General features: G+C 56.6%; 1 protein-coding gene across 1 annotated transcript in view; it reads left to right on the forward strand.

The window, feature by feature from the left end:
- Positions 1–18,461, forward strand: part of tnr (tenascin R (restrictin, janusin)) — a 484,923-nt gene that overhangs the window by 417,421 nt on the left and 49,041 nt on the right. The window contains exon 17 of the mRNA XM_078561777.1: positions 17,805–17,937. Within this exon, the coding sequence (XP_078417903.1) occupies positions 17,805–17,937 (133 nt within the window). The remainder of the gene's footprint in view (positions 1–17,804; positions 17,938–18,461) is intronic.

An 18,461-nucleotide genomic window follows, 5' to 3' on the forward strand; every position in this document is an offset into this window, starting at 1 on the left:
TGTCACAATGCTTGCAACATTAGCATCTTGACTATTGCTGAAAAAAGAGACATGTCAAAGCTTTTTGCCCTGCACTCTCCAGGACACTTGGCAAGAATACCAATCTAAAGCTACAAGTGCCCTGATGAGTGCCAGACAAAAACCTTCGACGTGTCTTTTTTTTTTAGCAATATTCGAGTTCTGTACCACCAAACGACCATTTACATTAACACAGCTTACTCCTTTCCAAGCTGCAACCTCCCTGAAACCCAACGTTCCCATTCTCTGTCCGCTGGGGACTGTCGCAACAGAGCCAGACTCTGATGACCTGCTCTTCCCTTCTGCTGGCCAGACTCTCGGATGATCTGAGAGAAGAGCCAGATAACTGATAATCAGCAGCATTTCCACGTCCCCCGTCTACTGGGCTCATTGTCAAATACTTAGCCTCCCCACCTCCTCTTAATATGGAAGCAGAGAAAGGAAAAACAGAGAGATAGAGAGAGGTAGGGAGTGAAAGAGGCAGAGAAGAGATAGCGAGTGATGGAAGGAAGAACAGAGCAAGAGAAACACTGAGTGTGACAAGCAGTTAGTGAGTGAGAGGCAGAATGAGAAAACAGCGATTGACAGGCAGAAACAGAGACAAAGAAGGAGACACAGATAGAAAGACAGAAGCGTGGAGACGGAGAGACGGAGACAGAGGGACGGAGTAGATAGATAGAGATGAATTGAGAGACGGAACTGTACTTTTGCACAACAGACAGATGTCCTTCCTGATTCACTGTAAAATCAGACATGGGGCATTGGGGCCAGGTCTGCCCACCTCTAATACAGGACAATGAAAAGCTGCTTGTGACAATTACATTGCTCATTCACCACTATTTTCCACTGCCCGTGGTCACCCGGGCTGCATGGGGGGAGAAATGGGGATAATCACAGCAGGATCATGCAACTTGTAAAAGGGTGGACCAGAAGCTTCATCACAATCCCAGCCACGAGTCCCTGTCCCTGTCCCGGCCGCAGGTCCCTATCCCTGTCCCGGCCATGAGTCCCTGTCCTCCCGGCCCCGAGTCCCTGTCCCTGTCACGGCCCCGAGTCCGTGTCCCTGTCCATGTCCCGGCCGCAAGTCTCTGTCCCTGTCCCGGCCCCGAGTCCCTGTCCCTGTACCGGCTGCGAGTCCCTGTCCTCCCGGCCCCGAGTCCCTGTCCCTGTACCGGCACCGAGTCCCTGTCCCTGTACCGGCCGCGAGTCCCTGTCCCTGTCCCTGTCCCGGCACCGAGTCCCTGTCTCGGCCGCGAGTCCCTGTCCCTGTCCCTGTCCCGGCCACAAGTCTCTGTCCCTGTCCCTGTCCCGGCCCCGAGTCCCTGTCCCTGTACCGGCTGCGAGTCCCTGTCCCTGTCCCGGCCCCGAGTCCCTGTCCCTGTACCGGCTGCGAGGCCCTGTCCCTGTCCCGGCCGCGAGTCCCTGTCCCTGTCCCAGCCCCAAGTCCCTGTCCCTGTCCCAGCCGCGAGTCCCTGTCCCTGTCCCAGCCCCGAGTCCCTGTCCCTGTCCCAGCCCCGAGTCCCTGTCCCTGTCCCGGTCCCGAGTCCCTGTCCCTGTCCCGGCCGCGAGTCCCTGTCCCTGTCCCGGCACCGAGACCCTGTCCCGGCCGCGAGTCCCTGTCCCTGTCCCAGCCCCGAGTCCCTGTCCCTGTCCCGGCCGCGAGTCCCTGTCCCTGTCCCAGCCCCGAGTCCCTGTCCCTGTCCCAGCCCCGAGTCCCTGTCCCTGTCCCGGTCCCGAGTCCCTGTCCCTGTCCCGGCCGCGAGTCCCTGTCCCTGTCCCGGCACCGAGTCCCTGTCCCAGCCGCGAGTCCCTGTCCCTGTCCCGGCACCGAGTCCCTGTCCCTGTACCGGCTGCGAGTCCCTGTCCCTGTCCCGGCACCGAGTCCCTGTCCCGGCCGCGAGTCCCTGTCCCTGTCCCGGCCCTGAGTCCCTGTCCCTGTACCGGCTGCGAGTCCCTGTCCCTGTCCCAGCCCCGAGTCCCTGTCCCTGTCCCGGCCCCGAGTCCCTGTCCCTGTCCCGGCCCCGAGTCCCTGTCCCTGTCCCGGCCCCGAGTCCCTGTCCCTGTCCCGGCCGCGAGTCCCTGTCCCAGCCCCGAGTCCCTGTCCCTGTCCCGGCCCCGAGTCCCTGTCCCTGTCCCGGCCGCGAGTCCCTGTCCCTGTCCCGGCACCGAGTCCCTGTCCCGGCCGCGAGTCCCTGTCCCTGTCCCGGCCCTGAGTCCCTGTCCCTGTCCCGGCCGCGAGTCCCTGTCCCTGTCCCGGCCCTGAGTCCCTGTCCCTGTCCCGGCCCTGAGTCCCTGTCCCTGTCCCTGTCCCGGCCGCGAGTCCCTGTCCCTGTCCCGGCACCGAGTCCCTGTCCCGGCCGCGAGTCCCTGTCCCTGTCCCGGCCGCAAGTCCCTGTCCCTGCCCCGGCTGTGAGTCCCTGTCCCTCTCCCTCTCCCTGTCCCGGCTCCTAGTCCCTGCCCTGTCCTGGCCGCAAGTCCCTGTCCTGGCCACAATTCCCTGTCCCTGTCCCTGTCCCGGTCCCGAGTCCCTGTCCCTGTCCCGGCCGCGAGTCCCTGTCCCTGTCCCGGCCGCGAGTCCCTGTCCCTGTCCCGGCCCCGAGTCCCTGTCCCTGTCCCGGCCCTGAGTCCCTGTCCCTGTCCCGGCCCTGAGTCCCTGTCCCAGTACCGGCTGCGAGTCCCTGTCCCTGTCCCAGCCCCGAGTCCCTGTCCCTGTCCCGGCCCTGAGTCCCTGTCCCTGTACCGGCTGCGAGTCCCTGTCCCTGTCCCGGCCGCGAGTCCCTGTCCCTGTCCCGGCCCCGAGTCCCTGTCCCTGTCCCGGCCCCGAGTCCCTGTCCCTGTCCCGGCCCCGAGTCCCTGTCCCTGTCCCGGCCCTGGGTCCCTGTCCCTGTCCCGGCCCTGAGTCCCTGTCCCTGTCCCGGCCCTGATTCCCTGTCCCTGTCCCGGCCCTGAGTCCCTGTCCCTGTCCCGGCCCTGAGTCCCTGTCCCTGTCCCGGCCCTGAGTCCCTGTCCCTGTCCCGGCCCTGAGTCCCTGTCCCTGTCCCGGCCCTGAGTCCCTGTCCCTGTCCCGGCCCTGAGTCCCTGTCCCTGTCCCGGCCCTGAGTCCCTGTCCCTGTCCCGGCCCCGAGTCCCTGTCCCTGTCCCGGCCCTGGGTCCCTGTCCCTGTCCCGGCCCTGAGTCCCTGTCCCTGTCCCGGCCCTGATTCCCTGTCCCTGTCCCGGCCCTGAGTCCCTGTCCCTGTCCCGGCCCTGAGTCCCTGTCCCTGTCCCGGCCCTGAGTCCCTGTCCCTGTACCGGCTGCGAGGCCCTGTCCCTGTCCCGGCCGCGAGTCCCTGTCCCTGTCCCAGCCCCAAGTCCCTGTCCCTGTCCCAGCCGCGAGTCCCTGTCCCTGTCCCAGCCCCGAGTCCCTGTCCCTGTCCCAGCCCCGAGTCCCTGTCCCTGTCCCGGTCCCGAGTCCCTGTCCCTGTCCCGGCCGCGAGTCCCTGTCCCTGTCCCGGCACCGAGACCCTGTCCCGGCCGCGAGTCCCTGTCCCTGTCCCAGCCCCGAGTCCCTGTCCCTGTCCCGGCCGCGAGTCCCTGTCCCTGTCCCAGCCCCGAGTCCCTGTCCCTGTCCCAGCCCCGAGTCCCTGTCCCTGTCCCGGTCCCGAGTCCCTGTCCCTGTCCCGGCCGCGAGTCCCTGTCCCTGTCCCGGCACCGAGTCCCTGTCCCGGCCGCGAGTCCCTGTCCCTGTCCCGGCACCGTGTCCCTGTCCCTGTACCGGCTGCGAGTCCCTGTCCCTGTCCCGGCACCGAGTCCCTGTCCCGGCCGCGAGTCCCTGTCCCTGTCCCGGCCCTGAGTCCCTGTCCCTGTACCGGCTGCGAGTCCCTGTCCCTGTCCCAGCCCCGAGTCCCTGTCCCTGTCCCGGCCCCGAGTCCCTGTCCCTGTCCCGGCCCCGAGTCCCTGTCCCTGTCCTGGCCCCGAGTCCCTGTCCCTGTCCCGGCCGCGAGTCCCTGTCCCAGCCCCGAGTCCCTGTCCCTGTCCCGGCCCCGAGTCCCTGTCCCTGTCCCGGCCGCGAGTCCCTGTCCCTGTCCCGGCACCGAGTCCCTGTCCCGGCCGCGAGTCCCTGTCCCTGTCCCGGCCCTGAGTCCCTGTCCCTGTCCCGGCCGCGAGTCCCTGTCCCTGTCCCGGCCCTGAGTCCCTGTCCCTGTCCCGGCCCTGAGTCCCTGTCCCTGTCCCTGTCCCGGCCGCGAGTCCCTGTCCCTGTCCCGGCACCGAGTCCCTGTCCCGGCCGCGAGTCCCTGTCCCTGTCCCGGCCGCAAGTCCCTGTCCCTGCCCCGGCTGTGAGTCCCTGTCCCTCTCCCTCTCCCTGTCCCGGCTCCTAGTCCCTGCCCTGTCCTGGCCGCAAGTCCCTGTCCTGGCCACAATTCCCTGTCCCTGTCCCTGTCCCGGTCCCGAGTCCCTGTCCCTGTCCCGGCCGCGAGTCCCTGTCCCTGTCCCGGCCGCGAGTCCCTGTCCCTGTCCCGGCCCCGAGTCCCTGTCCCTGTCCCGGCCCTGAGTCCCTGTCCCTGTCCCGGCCCTGAGTCCCTGTCCCAGTACCGGCTGCGAGTCCCTGTCCCTGTCCCAGCCCCGAGTCCCTGTCCCTGTCCCGGCCCTGAGTCCCTGTCCCTGTACCGGCTGCGAGTCCCTGTCCCTGTCCCGGCCGCGAGTCCCTGTCCCTGTCCCGGCCCCGAGTCCCTGTCCCTGTCCCGGCCCCGAGTCCCTGTCCCTGTCCCGGCCCCGAGTCCCTGTCCCTGTCCCGGCCCTGGGTCCCTGTCCCTGTCCCGGCCCTGAGTCCCTGTCCCTGTCCCGGCCCTGATTCCCTGTCCCTGTCCCGGCCCTGAGTCCCTGTCCCTGTCCCGGCCCTGAGTCCCTGTCCCTGTCCCGGCCCTGAGTCCCTGTCCCTGTCCCGGCCCTGAGTCCCTGTCCCTGTCCCGGCCCTGAGTCCCTGTCCCTGTCCCGGCCCTGAGTCCCTGTCCCTGTCCCGGCCCTGAGTCCCTGTCCCTGTCCCGGCCCTGAGTCCCTGTCCCTGTCCCGGCCCTGAGTCCCTGTCCCTGTCCCGGCCCTGAGTCCCTGTCCCTGTCCCGGCCCTGAGTCCCTATGCCGGTCTCATTTGTTCAGGAGAACTGACACCTTCATAAAGTTGACCACTGTTGACCAGATGAAGAGTAGGGTTTGTGGCCAATGCAGGGTTCCCTAAATTGCAAGGGGCCATCGACTACACCCATTTGGCCATCAAGTGTCCCACGTGTCAGTCAGGGGTGTCTGTGAAGCAGAAAGGATTTCACTTCCTAAATGTGTGGATCGTATGAAATCAGCATCTGCATCCCCTTCAGTACTCCCCGGTACCAGTCCACCACTGCAACTAGATGGCTGGTTAATAGAGACAAGGGCTGTTCATTAAGGAGGTGGCTCATAATGTCGACCAGGGGCAGATGGAGAGTACAATCTGAGCCATGCTTCCACCAGGGGGACTGGAGAGTCTGCTCCAAAAGAGATGCTGTTGGCCTGACTGATCAGGTGGCACAGTGTAGTCTGCACAGGCTGGTGTCTCCCTGATCACTGCTGTTTGCTGTGTGCCCCACGCCTTGGCCTCACAGGTGGAGGAGGAACTGGCAGGTGAAGACATAATGGATTGCCAGGCATCCTCAGAATGGCGAGTCCATCGGCGCTTCAGAAGTGGGACATGAGGGTCCAGAGCAGCATGCTGAGTGCCACAGCGTTCCATGGAGGTGAGGGAGACCCTGATAATGAGGCATTTGAGTTAACAGTTTGGAGGCCCCTCGAGGCAGCATATGGAGACACAATCTGACGCCCATCCACTCCATGGAATAAACACTTCCCAGATCTAAGAGGCTCATGTCAACATACTTCTGTTTGTCAGGAATTCCATCAGGAAAGGTCATGTCATTGCCCTCCCCATTCCCATCTGGTGGCTTTGGAACCCCTCCTAAAGGTGTCACAGTCAGAAAGGGTTACAATCATTTTGTAAAGTGTGAGAACAATGGATAAGTCAGGATTACACATCCAGTGATAAACTGTGTGTGTCGGGGCTTCTCCATCTGTTCCTATGTGCTGCAGTGTGGCTCTCTCCCTTCCCAGCCAGTTGTACTAAGGGCTGCCTGCTGACATCCATGTCCCAATGGCCTGGCTGACCTTGGCATGGTCACAGCTTCACTTGAGGCCATGAGATCCCAGGCATTGTGCAGGACTCCTGCCCAATGTCCTGTCACTGTGGCACCCTGAGGCACTGGTGCCACTGGCAGAGCAGTGGAGGAGACTCTGCCACCATTAAGGTTGCCCTGAGTGGAGCCGCCACACAGACAGCTTTAACTCAGCCTCGGCCCTAAGGTCCAATTGGCCAGAGTTGATCAAGGAGCTGGTACAGACTCTAGGGCCTTTGTCCATCTCGCGCACTGGCAGCTCCAACCTGAGGTCATTGACAATGCGATGGCTTTAGGTCTGAACATATAACTAGAAGCCCTTGGGGTGTTACTGTGTGAGTATAAGCTACTCTGTTGATGGAGGAAGCCATGCGATCAGGAGAGAGGGAGATGGGAAGGGCTCATGGTTTGGATGGACTCCTTGGTCGTTGCCAGGGTGAGCACACTGTCTGCAATCTCCACCCGATCTTTACAGACCTCCCATTGGGCATCCAACTCCCACCCATCTCACTGCCCTGCCCACTGCCTCACTCCCACCCTGCCCACTGCCTCACCCCCACCCTGCCCACTGTCTCACCCCCACCCTGCCCACTGTCTCACCCCCACCCTGCCCACTCTGTCACCCCCACCCTGCCCAATGTCTCACCCCCACCCTGCCCACTGTCTCACCCCCACCCTGCCCACTGTCTCACCCCCACCCTGCCCACTGCCTCACTCCCACCCTGCCCACTGTCTCACCCCCACCCTGCCCACTGTCTCACCCCCACCCTGACCACTGTCTCAAGCCCACCCTGACCACTGTCTCACCCCCACCCTGCCCACTGTCTCAACCCCACCCTGCCCACTGCCCCGCCCCCACCCTGCCCACTGCCTCACCCCCACCCTGCCCACTGTCTCAACCCCACCCTGCCCACTGTCTCACCCCCACCCTGCCCACTGTCTCACCCCCCACCCTGCCCACTGTCTCGCTCCCTCTCCGCCCTCACCCTTGCCCCGATCGCATCCTTGGGTTTGTTTTTTCCTTGCTGGAAATATGGAAGAGTTTCACTGGGGATCAGATGGGGAAAGAATCGATGAGTAGTAGAGCCATCCTAGAAGAGATTCCATGGGAGTCATAAACCATGTGGGTGTCTGTGACTGTGTCTGTGTTATTGCTGATGGTTGGATAGTCTGGTTGCCTTCCTGCTGCCCTTGTAGTTTGTTAAGATCGTTCTCCAGTGAGCAGTGTTTCTGGTCACCTAAGGGGTACTAGGGTTGTCAGGATCCCCAGTAGCCCCTCGGCCAGCAGCTGAGCAACTGGACTGCACTCTGCCCCTCTCCCCCAGACCCTTCCCTGGTGCAAACTGCTGATGTCCCTTTAACCCATTGCCAGCAGCGACTTCACCTGGACCCCCACCAGGCAGTCTGGCAGTGAGACCACGGGCCTGGGCAGGAGCAGGCGAGCCTCCCACTTCCACTTGCACCCATCTCACCTGCCCCCACAACATAAAATCCAGCCCAGAGAGAGAATCATAGATGGACAGTGAGAAAGATCAAAATTAAACAGACTGTGAGAGGGAGACAGAGAAACAGAGACAGAGAGAGAGGAACGATGAGAGTGAGTGAGACAGGGACACAGAGAAACAGAGGGCGAGAGTAAATACAGAGACACAGGGAACCAGTGTGACAGAGAGAGAGAGAGAGAGAGATGCAGAGAGAGACTAAATACAGAGAGAGTGAGAGAGGGAGCAAGAGAGTAGGAGAGATTGGATGCTGTGGGCTTGGTGTTTGGAGCCCACCCTCAGAGAGTGCTGATGTTGTTTGGATTGAGGGGCTGGTGGTTTTGGAGAAATTCGGACCAGTTGGTGCTGACTGCAAATCCCAGCATGACTGATGGCAAGAAGTGAAGATGACATCTGAACAAGCAAGCTGCAGGATTATGTAAAATGTAAATTGGGTGAGGGATGTGCTGCAGGAAGGGCAGTCACTCACCTTGGCCCAACCCAAGCTGGGCTGCTGTGGCCCGGCCTGGTCTGCTTGGCCCGGACTGGTCTGCCTGGCCTGCTGTGACCTGGCCTGGTCTCGGCTGCTTGGCTTAGCCTGGTCTGCTTGGCCTGGCCTGGTCTGCCTGGCCTGGTCTCCTTGGCCTGGCCTGGTCTGCTTGGCCCGGCCTGGTCTGCTTGGCCCAGCCTGGTCTGCCTGGCCTGCTGTGGCCTGGCCTGGCCTGCTGTCACCTGGTGTGGCCTGGCCTTGTCTGCTGTGGCCTGGCCCGGCTTGGTCTGTTTGCTGTGGCCTGGCTTGGCTTGATCTGGTCTGCTGTGGCCTGGCCTGGCCTGGCCTGGTCTGGTCTGGTCTGCTGTGGCCTGGCCTGGCCTGGTCTGGTCTGCCGTGACCTGGCCTGGTCTGGTCTGCCATGGCCTGGCCTGGCCTTGTCTGCTGTGGCCTGGCCCAGCTTGGTCTGGTTTGCTGTGGCCTGGCCTGGCTTGGTCTGGTCTGCTGTGGCCTGGCCTGGCCTGGTCTGGTCTGGTCTGCTGTGGCCTGGCCTGGCCTGCTGTCACCTGGTGTGGCCTGGCCTTGTCTGCTGTAGCCTGACCCGACTTGGTCTGGTTTGCTGTGGCCTGGCCTGGCTTGGTCTGGTCTGCTGTGGCCTGGCCTGGCCTGGCCTGGTCTGGTCTGGTCTGCTGTGGCCTGGCCTGGCTTGGCCTGGTCTGCCGTGGCCTGGCCTGGTCTGGTCTGCCATGGCCTGGCCTGCTGTGGCCTGGCCTGGTCTGGTCTGCTGTGGCCTGGCCTGGTCTCCTTGGCCTGGCCTGGTCTGCTGTGGCCTGGCCTGGTCTCCTTGGCCTGGCCTGGTCTGCTGTGGCCTGGCCTGGTCTGCTGTGGCCTGGCTAAGTGGTTCTACTCCAGAATGAGACAAGTGTAATGCTGTGCTCTGTAAACGGTGAAGCCAGGATGTGTGGGTGACCTGGGAATTCTCCCCATCCACATGTTCTGAAGACATCCCAAATGGAGAGAACTGAAAGTTGTAATAAGAACCTTTTTCTTGGCATGCTGAATGCCAGCTGTCCTGCAGGGGTTAACGCAGGGTGGGGAGTTAAAACTGCAGCCAAGAGAAACCAGAACACAGCACCTCCCAATCCCCAGAGCAGGCAGGCTTCAACTCGTCAACAACTGGGTGTCTCACAACATACCGATACATCAGAAACTGGCACACAGGACCTTAACCTCTAACGGAATGACACCATCAACACTCTAACAGAGACTTCAACAGACAATCCAGAAAGATGCTCTCAATAGATTATATAGTGCGCTACACTGATGGAGGGCCAGTACTGAAGGAGTGCTGCACTGTCAGAGGGTCAGTACTGAGGGAGTGCTGCACTGTCAGAGGGTCAGTACTGAGGGAGTGCTGCACTGTCAAAGGGTCAGTACTGAGGGAGTGCTGAATTGTCGGTGGCTCAGTATTGAGGGAGTGCTCAATTTCTGGTGATAGACTGTCCACCAATATTCATTACAAGCCCACCGACTCCCACAGCTACCTCGACTACAGCTCCTCACACTCCGCTTCCTGTAAGGACTCCATCCCATTCTCTTAGTTCTTTTGCCTCCATCGCATCTGTTCCGATGATGCCACTTTCCAAAACAGTGCTTCTGACATGTCTTCCTTCATTCTTAAGTGATGTTTCCCACCCACGGTGGCTGACAGGGCCCTCAACCGTGTCTGACCCATCTCCCGTGCCTCTGCCCTCACACCTTCCTCTTCCTCCCAGAACCATGATAGGGTCCCCCTTGTCCTCACCTTTCACCCCACCAGCCTCCACATTCAAAGGATCATCCTCCGCCATTTCCACCAACTCCAGCATGTTGCCACCACCAAACACATCTTCCCTTCACCCCCCCAGGCGGCATTGCACAGGGATCATTCCCTTCGGGACACCCTGGTCCACTCCTCCATCACCCCTATAACTCAACGCCCTCCCACAGCACCTTCCTATGCAACCGCAGAAGGTGCAACACCTGCCCCTTTACTTCCACCCTCCTCACCGTCCAAGGGCCCAAACACTCCTTTCAAGTGCAGCAGCATTTCACTTGCATTTCCCCCAATTTAGTCTATTGCATTCGCTGCTCCCAACGCGGTTTCCTCTACATTGGAGAGACCAAACGCAGACTGGGTGACCGCTTTGTGGAACACCTTCGGTCTGTCCGCAAGCATGACCCAAACCTCCCTGTCGCTTGCCATTTTAACACTCCACCCTACTCTCATGCCCACATGTCTGTCCTTGGCCTGCTGCATTGTTCCAGTGAAGCTCAACGCAAACTGGAGGAACAGCACCTCATCTTCCAACTAGGCACTTTACAGCCTTCTGGACTGAATATTGAATTCAACAACTTTAGATCATGAACTCTCTTCTCCATCCCCACCCCTTTTTGATCCCTTTTTTTCAAAAATTTATTTTTAAATTTTTATATATATTTTTTTTTCCCATCTGTTTTTATTATCATTATTATTTTTTAAATGTATTTCCATTCATTTTTTTATCCCCACCTTTTAACCTATTTTGATCTTTTTTCCCACACCGTCCCCTCCCCCACACCCCCACCACACCCGCCCCCCACCCCCCCACCCCCGTGCCATCTGTCACTTGCTCATCCTGCTTTCTACTCTTAATGTTGCCATTAGCACCTCCATTGGTTAATATCACCAACATCAACACGCCTTCCACCTTTTGTTTATGACATCTTTGGCAATCTCTCCTTTGCCTCCACCTATCACTGGCCCTCTATCCAGTTTCACCTGTCCCAATGCCCCCACCTTAAACAGTATATATTTCACCACATTTCTACTTCCCTTTAGTTCTGAAGAAGTGTCAGATCTGCTGAGTTTTTCCAGCAATTTTTGCTTTTGTTGTAGGGGGTGCTGCACTGACAGAGGGCCAGTGCTGAGGGAGTGCTGCACTGCCAGAGGGTCAGTACTGAGGGAGTGCTGCACTGTCAGAGGGTCAGTACTGAGGGAGTGCTGCACTGTCAGAGGGTCAGCACTGAGGGAGTGCTGCACTGACAGAGGGCCAGTGCTGAGGGAGTGCTGCACTGTCAGAGGGTCAGTACTGAGGGAGTGCTGCACTGTCAGAGGGTCAGCACTGAGGGAGTGCTGCACTGTCAGAGGGGCAGCACTGAGGGAGTGCTGCACTGTCAGAGGGTCAGTACTGAGGGAGTGCTGCACTGTCAGAGGGTCAGAACTGAGGGAGTGCTGCACTGTCAGAGGGTCAGTACTGAGGGAGTGCTGCACTGTCAGAGGGGCAGCACTGAGGGAGTGCTGCACTGTCAGAGGGTCAGTACTGAGGGAGTGCTGCACTGTCAGAGGGTCAGTACTGAGGGAGTGCTGCACTGTCAGAGGGTCAGTACTGAGGGAGTGCTGAACTGTCAGAGGGCCAGTACTGAGGGAGTGCTGCACTGTCAGAGGGTCAGTACTGAGGGAGTGCTGCACTGTCAGAGGGTCAGTACTGAGGGAGTGCTGCACTGTCAGAGGGCCAGTACTGAGGGACTGCTGCACTGTGTCGGAGGGTCAGTACTGAGGGAGTGCTGCACTATCAGAGGGTCAGTACTGAGGGAGTACTGCACTGTCAGAGGGTTAGTAAAGAGGGAGTGCTGCACTGTCGGAGGGTCAATACTGAGGGAGTGCTGCACTGTCAGAGGGTCAGTACTGAGGGAATGCTGCACTGTCAGAGGGTCAGTACTGAGGGAGTGCTGCACTGTCAGAGGGTCAGTACTGAGGGAGTGCTGCACTGTCAGAGGGTCAGTACTGAGGGAGTGCTGCACTGTCAGAGGGTCAGCACTGAGGGAGTGCTGCACTGACAGAGGGCCAGTGCTGAGGGAGTGCTGCACTGTCAGAGGGTCAGTACTGAGGGAGTGCTGCACTGTCAGAGGGTCAGCACTGAGGGAGTGCTGCACTGTCAGAGGGGCAGCACTGAGGGAGTGCTGCACTGTCAGAGGGTCAGTACTGAGGGAGTGCTGCACTGTCAGAGGGTCAGAACTGAGGGAGTGCTGCACTGTCAGAGGGTCAGTACTGAGGGAGTGCTGCACTGTCAGAGGGTCAGTACTGAGGGAGTGCTGCACTGTCAGAGGGTCAGTACTGAGGGAGTGCTGAACTGTCAGAGGGCCAGTACTGAGGGAGTGCTGCACTGTCAGAGGGTCAGTACTGAGGGAGTGCTGCACTGTCAGAGGGTCAGTACTGAGGGAGTGCTGCACTGTCAGAGGGCCAGTACTGAGGGACTGCTGCACTGTGTCGGAGGGTCAGTACTGAGGGAGTGCTGCACTATCAGAGGGTCAGTACTGAGGGAGTACTGCACTGTCAGAGGGTTAGTAAAGAGGGAGTGCTGCACTGTCGGAGGGTCAATACTGAGGGAGTGCTGCACTGTCAGAGGGTCAGTACTGAGGGAATGCTGCACTGTCAGAGGGTCAGTACTGAGGGAGTGCTGCACTGTCAGAGGGTCAGTACTGAGGGAGTGCTGCACTGTCAGAGGGTCAGTACTGAGGGAGTGCTGCACTGTCAGAGGGCCAGTACTGAGGGACTGCTGCACTGTGTCGGAGGGTCAGTACTGAGGGAGTGCTGCACTATCAGAGGGTCAGTACTGAGGGAGTACTGCACTGTCAGAGGGTTAGTAAAGAGGGAGTGCTGCACTGTCGGAGGGTCAATACTGAGGGAGTGCTGCACTGTCAGAGGGTCAGTACTGAGGGAATGCTGCACTGTCAGAGGGTCAGTACTGAGGGAGTGCTGCACTGTCAGAGGGTCAGTACTGAGGGAGTGCTGCACTGTCAGAGGGTCAGTACTGAGGGAGTGCTGCACTGTGTCGGAGGGTCAGTACTGAGGGAGTGCTGTACTGTCAGAGGATCAGTACTGAGGGAGTGCTGCACTGTCGGAGGGTCAGTACTGAGAGAGTGCTGCACTGTCGGAGGGTCAGTACTGAGGGAGTGCTGCACTGTCGGAGGGTCAGTCCTGAGGGAGTGCTGTACTGTCAGAGGGTCAGTACTGAGGGGGTGCTGCACTGTCGGAGGGTCAGTACTAAGGGAGCGCTGCACTGTTTGAACTGTCAGTACCGAAAGTTGGATGGTCAGTTCCGACAGGCAAGTTCATTTCCAGAGAGACAGTACTGAGGCAATGCCGCACTATTGGAGAGGCTGTACTCTGGGAGTGCTGAGCTGTTGTAGGCCCAGTTTGAGGGTGTGCTCCACAGAAACAGGAAGTAGGATTTTCAGCCCCTCGAGTCTGGTCCGCTGCCATTCATTGGCTGATATATATCTTGGCTCCATATTCTTTCCTACCCTTGCCTAACAAAACATGGCACAAAGATTGGAGTGGGTGAAATGTGTTTTGATTCATGGCTGACTGGCATGAGCACTGGGGAAAGAGGCAGATGTACAATGGGCTGGGCTTAACTCAAACCATGCCAGAGCCAATGTACTCGTGAATTCTATATCTAGGATTGTGGAGAGGGCTTTAACCTATTTAGCACGCAGGATATTTCCAATCTAACTGACACTGGCTATTCACCTCATCAAAGATGGACACGGACAGCAAATGCATGGGAACACCACCACCTGGAAGCTCCCCTCCTGACTTGGAAATATTTCACCATCAAAATCCTGGAACTCCCTCCCTAACAGCACTGTGGGTGTACCTACACCACATGGACTGCAGCGATTCAAGAAGGCAGTTCACCACCACCTTCTCAAGGGGCAATTAGGGATGGGCAATAAATGCTGGCCCAGCCAGCGAAGCCCACATCCCACGAATGAATAAAAAAACTGCCCTCTGGTGTGAGTATTAAATATCACCTGGACAGAAAACTCTTTAACCTCAGTCGCCTCTGTGACAAAACAAAACTGAGCACCATAGCTACACATGATCTATAGATTGGGGATGACTGCAGTGTTGTTTCCCACCCTGCACCAGGTTTATGAGACACTCTCAATCTCTTCAATTCTCCATACGAGAGCCTTGGCATGTCCTGAATATTGTCAAAACAAAACTCATATCAACCCAAAGCTGGTCAGCCACATATTCCACCCCACACATATGTAGAAGGAGAGACCATGGAATATGTTGAGCACTTCCCACACCTGCTCACAGCATTTCTTACAAGATTGGTGAATTGAAAGCACAAATAGAATTCAAGGTGTGATGTGATAGTCATTACAGGGGCGTGGGGCGGAACCTTACAGCCCATCACGGTGAGGGCGGAGCCATAAATTGCAGTGAGCCATTCAAAAATGCGTTGCCTTTGATGGGAGCAGAAATCCTGCTGTGGCATGGCAACAACATCTGCTCAGTGCACCATAACTTCTGTTGACTTGTGGAGCCTTTGCCGCAGTTTGTGGAAGGCGGAGCTGGTGCAGCTGATCAGCTGTTGGGTCTCCTCATCAATGGTGGCTTTTTGAGGGAGGTGACTGCCAAGTCGTTTCTCCTGACAATGTGGGAGTCCTCTGGGAGCCCGCAAGCACCCACGCCAGAGCGTAGGTGTAGCAGCTGCCTCGCTCGTACCAGAGATAGGGAGGCCGTGCACTCCTCACCCAGCACCCTCCCACCTGACAAAACACCCCCAACTCCAAACATGGCTCGGGGGAGAAGATAAAATCTGCTCCAACAGTCTGCAAAGAGATTTAGATAGCCTGAGTAAGAGGGAAAACAATTGGTAGATGGAGCGTAACCTGGGAAAATGTGAGACTGTCCACTCGGAAGGAGAATAGGAAAGCAGAATCGTGTTCAAACAGAGAGAGAGTCCTAACACCTACAGTCCAGTTAGTTTAACATCAGTGATGGGGATGGTTTTAGAAACATTCATCAGGACATGTTCACAGGTCAGTGAGGTGCATCTAGTGTGTGGCTGAAGAGAATTAGCATATTTTCTGATTTTTGTGTGCTAGTTTGCTTCTCATTTTCAGCCTATACCGCTGGCCAGCAGCAATGTGAAGAGAGTAAAATGTGTAAACCTCTCCCTGTCAGTACACAGCCTCTCCATCCACAAGTACTCAGCTGGATCTCCTCATGGCGACACACTGAAACTGGGCCCACTGCAATCCCAGGCTAAAGCTTTAGAGGAACTCGGAGATGATTTGGCCCCAGACATGCAATGTGCAGTCCCACCAGCATGTGGACACACCCTGGTACTCAAGAATGAAGCTCCCAGCTTTGCTTTCCTTTGGACTCAACAAGGGAAGTCAAGAGGGTGACCCTGACCTTTGCACAGCCCAGGATCTCCATAAATTTTGTCCAAGTTTCCATCCTGGATAGGAGACTTTAGTATCACTGCAGAGTGTAAACACAACACAGAGACAGCAGTCACAAGGGATATCAATTGGCACATGGAAGGGCAGTCTCCAGTGGGTGGTAACATGGTGTCCCAATGGTCAGCCACCACCCAACTCAAGTCAGGCAGCCCTTGCCTATTAAGTTGCTGACCCGCCACAGTCCATCTGCTTCAATGGGTGCTTGGAACTTAGAATGTCTGCTCAACAGGTGGACAAATCCATCGCATCAGACAAACAAAACAAACAAAAAGAAAGAAAATGGCAATTCTTTAAATGGTGAGGACCATGTGCACAGGATTGACAGGCCACTTGCAGCTAGTCGAACATGTGTGCAAGACCACCGAGATCAATGTGGAACTCGATAGGCTGAACATTGACGTGGCTTTCCTACAGCTCACTAGAGGTGGATCACAGAAAGAAAAACATCACATGCTCACCTGGCAAGGAAAGAGTTCAGAAGAAACATGAGAGCAAGGCGTAGGTTTCACTGTAAGGAACTCACTACTCTAGTACCACAACGGCCCACATAAATGATTTGAGCTAGTTCTCTCCATCTGCCTCCCAACTCAAACAGGACCAGTGAACCTGATGAGTATCTAAGCTCCAACACTGTACTCCACTACAGAGGTAAAAAACCAGCTCTGAAGAGCTCGACACTGCTATCAGCAGAATCCCTAAGTCAGAACATCTTAGCCTATTGGGGATTTCAGCATGAGAGTGGGCATGGACCATGAGGCCTGCCTCAGCCATCATGGCCTAGGAAAGGTCAATGAGAACAGAGAGACAGACTACTTGAGCTTTGCTGCTACCACAAACTTTGTGTAACTAACACTTCCTTTCAGAAAAAAACACGCCATAAGGTGGCATCCAAGATCAGAGCATTGGGACCAGTTGGACTTAACCATCACCAGTCCCAACTCTCTCAACACTCACCGCTACCATGGCGCTGGCTGTCATACAGATCACTCCCTGGTGGGCACTCCTGGTGAGCAGGATACAGCCCTTGAAGTTTTTTCATTCAAAGCAGAAATGCCATCCTCATATCAATATCAGCCATACTTCCTGCCCAGGTAAAAACCAATAGCTCTGTGACTCAACTGAACAGCTGCTCATGGGCATTCCCACCCAGAGTGTAAAAACGAAATGGAACGTACTTCGAGACACCATCTACAATCCTGCACTCTCAACATATAGAAAGCAAGAGCAGAAAAAGTGCTGACTGGTTCCAGGCTAACAAAGCTGCGAAGGCACCTGTCGTTGAAGCCAAGCAGTCTGCTCTCATTAATCACAAGTGAGAAGACTCTGAGTGCACTGAGAGCTGCTCAAAGCAAAGTCCAGCAGACTGTGAGGCAGTACACTACTGGTTACAACTTTTCCAGAATATCCAGATATTCTTTGCCGTGGGGAACGCTCGGAGCATATATGAAATGATCAAAAAGGCAACAGGTCCATCAGCAGAGAAAAGGGCTCCACTGAAAACAAAGGCAGGGGAGGTTATCACCAACTGCAATAAACATTTGGAAAACACCACCTTGAGTTGTACTCTAGGGAAAACACTGTCACTGAGGAAGCTCTAGACACCACAGAAAGCCTGCCTGGCATGGCAGAGCTAGATATCGAACTCACAGTGGAAGAGCTTAGCCAAGTTATTGACTCACTTGCCGTGGTCAAAGCTCCAGGTGCTGATGCTGTATCACCTGAATTCATCAAGCACGGGAAACCAACACTCCTACAGCATCTACATAATCTTCTCCATCTCTGTTGGAGAGAGGGGGCAGTGGCCCAGGATATGCATGATATAAAGATTGTGACCCTGTACATTAACAAGGGCAAGCACAGTGGTTACAACAACTATCGAGGCATCTACCTGCTGAGCATTGTGGGAAAAGTATTTGCCTGTGTTGCCCCTGTGAGACTGCAGATCCTGGCTGAACACATCGACCCCGAGTCCCAGTGCGGTTTCAGAACTGGAAGATCTACAATTGACTTGACCTTCTCTGTCCAGCAGCTGGAAGGGAAATGCTGTGATTGCTTGCTCTGGGAGAAAGTTGCACCATTTTGCGTGAAGGAATGTTCCCTACTGCCTCTCATGATTGGGCCGGCTCGGACTTTCCTGTTATGTTTCCCTGTCCTAGACATTCCCACCCCCCACCCCCAAAAGGTTGATAGGAAGTGAAATGGTCAGCGTCCCATGTTTCAACGCCAGTAGTCTGAGGGCAGAGCTGCTCATAAATTAGATTTTTGAGGACAGGGCTTGGGGTTTTTGTTGGGGTTGGGAAGTGACTGGACTGAGGCACTGATGTGATGTTTCTATTGCATGCTCTTGCAGGAGCTGATCCTGGATGCAGAGGACATTTGGATTCAACTAGAGGGTCTGTCAGAGACTACTGAGTACACACTGAGACTGCAGTCAGCACATGGCACCATGAGAAGCACAGCAGAACATGCCTCATTCACTACAGGTATGAGCGGAGTGAATGTGCAAACTGGTGAGCCCTCTTCTCCAACCTGAGTACAGGGATCCATCTAACACAAAGATAAATACAACTCTATTAAACATCAACTCACTAAACTAACCCTTAAGCTCTGGAACTTTCTCCCCAGATTTCTCCAGCTCACTAACACACCCTCGAAAATGCTCCCTCAAACCTCCCTCTTTGACCAAAGGTAAAGGTGTTACATGTCTTCATATCTCCTCATGTTGCTAGGTGTCAAACTTTATTTCATAATACTCCTGTGAAACACCTTCGGACATTGTATTGTGTTATTATAAACACAAGTTGTTATTGTAGTTGCTAAATGTATGACTGACATTTCTGATTGACATCAGTGGCCTATCCTTTAATTCCAAGGAGCTAATTCAGGGGGATTTAAATAAATTGCTTGGCTTAAATTAGAAAGATCTCATTTGGATCCTACCAACATTCAGAAAAGCCAGTGGAACTTGCAAAGTGGTAAAGAATTTAAGAAAAGAAAGTTTGCATCT

Source organism: Cetorhinus maximus, chromosome 17, assembly GCF_964194155.1.
Source record: "Cetorhinus maximus chromosome 17, sCetMax3.hap1.1, whole genome shotgun sequence".
NCBI lineage: Eukaryota > Metazoa > Chordata > Chondrichthyes > Lamniformes > Cetorhinidae > Cetorhinus > Cetorhinus maximus.